At 31.2% G+C, this 6,616-nt stretch overlaps 1 protein-coding gene across 1 annotated transcript; it reads right to left on the bottom strand.

Moving 5' to 3' along the window:
- Positions 1–2,537: 2,537 nt before the first annotated feature.
- Positions 2,538–5,190, bottom strand: LOC115033332 (zinc finger protein 233-like). Its single transcript, XM_029485685.1, has one exon. The coding sequence runs from the start codon at positions 4,808–4,810 to the stop codon at positions 4,253–4,255; it is 558 nt and encodes a 185-aa protein (XP_029341545.1). The 5' UTR covers positions 4,811–5,190; the 3' UTR covers positions 2,538–4,252.
- Positions 5,191–6,616: the final 1,426 nt, after the last annotated feature.

The following is a 6,616-nucleotide window of genomic DNA, read 5'->3' as shown; positions in this document are numbered from 1 at the left end:
GAATTATTTAAACATTATCTTCGATATTATTAATTGTTTAATACATTTTATATATTTAATGAATTAATTATTTCTTATAAATAAGTGATTTCGTCTGGTATACTTGGATAACTTGATTTAATTATAGGTATATGACGACGGTGAATCGAGAAAAATATACCTAACTATTAATTTCGAAAAAAAATATTAAATCAAATACAAATGTGAACAAAATATACTATTGATGAACTTGAAAAATTGTTCATTAATTTGCTACATCCTAACTTCAACCATAATTTAATTTACAACCTAGGTAGGTATATGAAATAAAAACTGTAAATACTTAGACCTCTTGGATCGATCGTCTCATCTACGACCAAATAAACACGATTATCTCTGTTAAGTATCATCAATTAAATTTTAAACTGTTACATTTTTATACATATTTAATAAATATTTTTTATAAATGTAATTATTTATTCAAATTGCTGTGGATGAATGCGTTCAGTCTTTCGTCTGAAATACTTGGATTACTTGATTTACTTTGATACAAAGACTGGAACCGAACCTAAAAGAACCGATTCTGGAACCGAAACCTTTAAAACATTAAGAAGAGTCAAGGGTACCGAAACCTTTATTTTAACAAATAAAGTACCGTAGCCGAACCGGAATTTTTAAATTAAATATGCTCTTTTAGGTTCAAAAACAAATTATTATTAAAAGTTACAATATTTACTACCTATAAGTTAAATATAATTTTCACGGGTAGTCTTTCAGTTGTCAGTTGTTGGTGCCTAAATGTTTTCTGGCCATTTAAAAATCATCGATAAGCCTATACACATATAATTGTAGGCAGCTAATAGGATTTAAAATATAAACATCTATAAAAGTGCAATTTATAGTCTCTTATTTTTTTTTCGCATTTTGATGGGAACTAATTGATTTTTGTGATTTTTGTCCCGTAGCTGTATAATTTGTACAAGCAACAGCATTGTGTCATGTAAAAATAATATTTATAATATTTATGGGTATTTAATATTTAGTTATTGTTGTTATCAATTGTATATTGGTACCTAGTTAGTCTATTGTAAGGGCCACATCAAAAATGTATTTAAAAATTACAAAAATTACAAAAATCAAGATACAAAATACTGACTTAATATCGCATTCAAAACACATATCGGTGCTTTTGTCTTACTTTTGGTTGGACAAAGAAAGAGGGAATGAAAAACTCCAACAAAGATATAGTGTTAACTCCAATACGAAATTGGGTCAACTCCTACACGAGATTATGTTAATTCCCATATACGAGCTTTCACTAAAAAGTTTAAAAAAAATATAATTTTTTTATAAGACAGTCTTATTATTTTAATAAAAATATCCGTTTTTTAATTTTTTATTATTATGATGCTTTATTATAAAGTCAATAACGAAATCAGTTGTACAAACAAAAATAGTAATAATTTTAAAAACTAAATTGCGACAACATGTATTTATGATATTTTTTAACTGCAGAGTATAGATTAAGAAAAAATTATTTCAAAATAAACCATAAACAATTTGAGAACTTAAAATGTCTATAAATAGCACAAATTGCCAAAAGCATAAAAATAATAAAATTCGTCGACACCACTGTCGTATTTCCCTACACATTACATAACGACTTTCAATATGTACGTGTTTTGTTTGCAGTTTATTTATAAAAACGACAATTCAAATGTATTACCATGTTTACCAAATATTGTTTAGAATTTGTCAAATAAATGTTTTTAAAATATCTTCAAAAGTAAATATATATAATAAGAGTTATATTTTTTCCACCAAAGGCCGTGCTTTTCAAGACATTCCATAATTGTGTTGTCAAGTAAAAAAGGTCTGTGTAGGTACACCACTTTTATTCTCGGGTGAAAGGTTATTCTTGTAGGAGTTTGCATTGAGCCAAAGAAAACGTTTTACAAAATATAGGTGCAAATAGCACTTCCTATGCTCACCCTCCCCCCCAACCCTATTAAACGACGCACCTGCGATTGTCATGATTGTACGTATTTTAGTAACCCAATAATATTATAGGTATAGTTTTAAGTAAAACTTAATAGTGAATAGTTTTATGTGAAATGTAATTAATTAAAAAAGACTGCATGGCAAATGCCTGCGAACGTTAAATACAAACAATACGAACATTGCAGCGATGCGCTTCGCTTAATCGTTGAATACCAATTAATCGCCATTGTGTTTGGGTTAAGTACTTGATAATGGAATTACGACATTACGCAATTAAGAGTAGACCTACCTCGTTCGAGTTTGCATCACAAATCGCAATATATAGGACGAAAGCAGACATCAACATTTAACAGGCAGTGGTGATTTTATCAGATTGGTGATATTTTGTTTTCCTACAACCATAATTCTCAGCGAATTCAATAATACAATAATAAGACATAATATTATTATAATATTGATATAGTTCAAATGTCTGCTGTGTGTTATATTAAAATAGGGTAAGAATAGGTCCTTCTATAGTAAACCTGGAAATATCTTAGAAAAACTATGAAATTTATAAATGCATTTTTTTACGATAATCGGTGTAAAAATCCTAAAAGTTTTTAAAATTTAAAAATTTTCCGTAAATTCAGAGTATACTGACGGCTGGTTCACGATGAAATATCCTCGCAGTACATAAAAATTACATTTTTAAAAGAGGATAGGGGATTGTAGTTTTGTGAGTCAGTGTAAATGTGTAATCGATAGTTTTAAAAGTTCATCGAGAGAAAAACCTACATAAATACCCTTCTTCTTTAATCCTCTTTCTTTTTTAATAATGCAGTTGTTCAACATTTTTAAATTTTTCAATATAAAATATATATTTTTAAATATTGCTGAGATTGTAAATTCAGCAGATAGCTTTTTTGAATGGTTTGACGTATCGAAATCAAGATTTTAACGAGGAGTTTATCATTTAACTTTGCGCACTAATGGTAATTAATAGGTCATTTATGATATTGGTTTGGAAGATATAAGGGCCACGGTGGCTTGGACATTTTTGTAGGTAGTTGATTTATGCATTTATTTATTTATTTATTAAGTAAACACCTGTAGGCTCAAGTACAGTACAATATATAAGATTAGGTTCAATAAGAGAATAAAAATGATTTAATATAAAAAAAATGACAGTGAGAGAGAACAAAAAATATCTGAGGTACAACAAAATATTATTAATACGTGGCGTACGCTACGACGTCGTAGCTCATAAGTATAATGATTAAGTAAACAATTAGACTTAAATTAGTGTGAATTGAAATGGGAAAATGAAATAACAGCATACAAATATATTTTAACAAACACATCAAAATTATTAATCCGAATACACACACAAGATATACGGTCAATAGGGTTGTTAAAACCATAAGAATTACGGTGATAAAGGATTTTGAATGTAGGAGTGGACTGAGAGTAGAATTTGGAGATATGAAAGTTAAGTGAGTGTAGCAAGTATGAGCAGGCTGTTATTATTTATAGTACCTTTTACAATTTTGGAAAGGAAGGATAATTTAAAAGTCACGTCTAGTTATATCAAATTTTGTTTGGCTTGAATGTTAAATGAAACAATGCCATCCCAAGGAGATTGTGGTCAATACCAAGACATCTCTTATAGCCAATGAACCGCAAGAAACGTCTTTCCATATGCTCAAGTGATATTTCGATGAGACCAATTTGTGAGGGGATTCCATACGACTGAACAATACTATAAGAGAGGTCTGACTATAATAGTGACACATAGAAAGTTTTGTGACATAATTCATAATTTAAATGCCTTTATGCTTCATTCAGAAACTGACCAAGTGTTAAACAATACAAATAAAAGAGGAGTGTTGCACTTTAACGTAGAAGTGCAGTGAGGTTACGGATTAAAAAACAGCAGACTTGACCACAATGTAGATTTTACTACTTTGATAGGCCGACTTTTTTGGGAGGGAGTTTGGAACTTGGCCTTTTTTCACAGTTAGGTTTTTGTTGGAGTATATTTAACTTGGCGATATTTTTGAAGTCCAAAATACATAATATTTATATTCAATATTTTAAATGGAAAATTGAAAACTACACGGAATGTAGTATTAATTTATGCATAATATGAAACATTTGCTATTTACTATTGAGAAAAAACTACATGACAAAACTAACACTTTAGCAGGGACACCATAATAATATGTTAACGTTAACTTGATTTATCCTCTTTTAATATGTCTCTTGGATCATAGATCTTTGATTGATCCTATCAGTGTGCTATATGCGTCCGCTTGTGTACCATCAAATTACAATTTTCAGAGAAATGTGTGCGTCGATGTGTCATCAAATGGCTATTTTGGTTAAACGACTTGTCGCATACATCACACGCGTATGGTTTTTCGCCAGTGTGCGTGCGTCGATGTCTCATCAAATGGCCACTTTCACTGAACGACTTGTCACATACATCGCACGTGTACGGTTTTTCGCCGGTGTGCGTGCGTCGATGATTCTTCAAATGGCTACTTTGGCTGAACGACTTGTCGCATACATCGCACGTGTACGGTTTTTCGCCGGTGTGCGTGCGTCGATGATTCTTCAAATGGCTACTTTGGCTGAACGACTTGTCGCATACATCGCACGTGTATGGTTTTTCGCCGGTGTGCGTGCGTCGATGATTCGTCAAATTGCTACTTCGGCTGAACGACTTGTCGCATACATCACACGTGTATGGTTTTTCGCCAGTGTGCGTGCGTCGATGATTCGTCAAATTTCCACTTCGGTTAAACGACTTGTCACAAACATCGCATGGGTAAGATTTCTTCTCCATTTGTCCGCTGGTGTGTCGTCAGTCTGCTTCTATTGGTAAATAGTTTATTTGACACGCTATTGTTTTTCATACAATTTTCCGGTTACTATGCTATTCTGTTTATGATCGATTCGAATTTATTGACTTCCCCTTGTTTTTAAGCCAGTACTTGTTGTATTACTTTACTAGAGTATAATATTATTATTATGCTGAATTTAACCAACAAATATTGTATTGTAATCTATATAAATATAAAAGAGAGTTCGAACAAATGTTAGACCATTTATAACTCAAGAACAGCTGGACCGATTTCAAAAATTCTTTCATCATTAAAAAGCTACATTATCCCTGAGTGTTGTATGCTTATTTAAAAGAGGAATTTAAGAGGTGCTCAAACAGGGATTTTCAGATTTACGCTGGAAATTTTTGTTTATAAATAGGGTCGCTATGGTTGCTATTATAATAATAATTATTGGTTGCCATTGGTTCATCGTTAATTAAATTAATATTATTATCTATATACATATAAAAATGGAGCATGAAAATCGTTTTTACCTCATCAATCGAGAATGGCTGGTCCGATTAGTCTCAAATTTTTTTGAAAATGTTTGTAATTGCCAGAAGAAGGTTTTTACGGAAGAAAATTTTAAGAAAATCCTTCGGAAAAGTAGGAAATCTGGATGTAAAAAATACAACAGTGGCGCAACAGTGTATTATATATTGATTTCTATTGGTTAATCGGGCATGTTTGTTGATTTGTATTATTTTTTTTTCAATATATATAATATATATATATAAATTAATGTTTGCGTGTAGAATAGACCTCTGGGAAGAAGACAGGCTAATTTAAAAATGGTTTTTTTTAATTCATCTGATATTAGTACGGTTAGGTTAGGTTAGAATTTTGTATTGATTGATTATATTAATCCACCATAGGTGGAATACGACAAACTTGGTATAACTTTGATACTTAAGAGTTAAATCACACACTTACGTACAAACAGCACGGGGTCCGCGATCTATCGCAGGTAGACTGCCTACCTGATAAGTGATAATATACTGCTGTGAACCAGAATTTTTATTCCGGGCAACTGAAAAGTTAAGATAAATTTTGAATACCATACACTGAATATTAATAAATTACGAATTGAACAAAGTTTGAGTCATATAGAGTTGTCACATTTAACGAGCAACGAAATGCACGGAATCAGCTAGTATTTATATATTTAAGATGATCGATGAAAATGCTTAAGTTTTTTTTTTTTTTTTATCGAAAATAGAAGCACATGTTATGCCTTTTTATTTACGAACAAATCTCAAAAAGTACACAACGGATTTTCATACGGTTTTCACTATAATGCGTTTCATTAGAACTGCGATATTTTGACATCTTTGTATTACATCGATGTTAGACTTGGTGACACATCCCTACAGTTGAATGCTATAAATTCCGATAGCTTTTATAGGTTATTTTCAAGCCTGTCCAATCTCTCATTTAATTTTGTTAATGCTGTCATAACGTCAGATAGCGACAGTACATTTTTTTTTGTGTGTATGGGTTTGAGTCAGTGGACCTTTTTGATTTTTGTTCGAAGAACTAGCCATCTGTGCAAAAGAAACTTCTTGGGTGACTGGTTTTTCAGGATTTTGTTGTAGTGTTTCTACTGCTGTAGTTGTTTTTGGGTGAGCTTTTTCTATTGCATTTTTATATGTGATACATCCTTTCCAATTCGTGGTAAGTCCTTCACCACAGTTTACGCATTTCGCCTTTGATTACTTAGATTTAGGACAATTTAAACACATTTTATATACATTTTACACACTTTG

Source organism: Acyrthosiphon pisum, chromosome X, assembly GCF_005508785.2.
Source record: "Acyrthosiphon pisum isolate AL4f chromosome X, pea_aphid_22Mar2018_4r6ur, whole genome shotgun sequence".
NCBI classification, from domain to species: Eukaryota; Metazoa; Arthropoda; class Insecta; order Hemiptera; family Aphididae; genus Acyrthosiphon; species Acyrthosiphon pisum.
The sequence above is the reverse complement of the archived record's forward strand: the minus strand, read 5'-3'. Positions and strand labels throughout refer to the sequence as shown.

Bases quoted from the DNA above. Each gene is read 5' to 3' on its own strand.
- LOC115033332 (XM_029485685.1), bottom strand. From the start codon at position 4,810: ATGGAGAAGAAATCTTACCCATGCGATGTTTGTGACAAGTCGTTTAAC.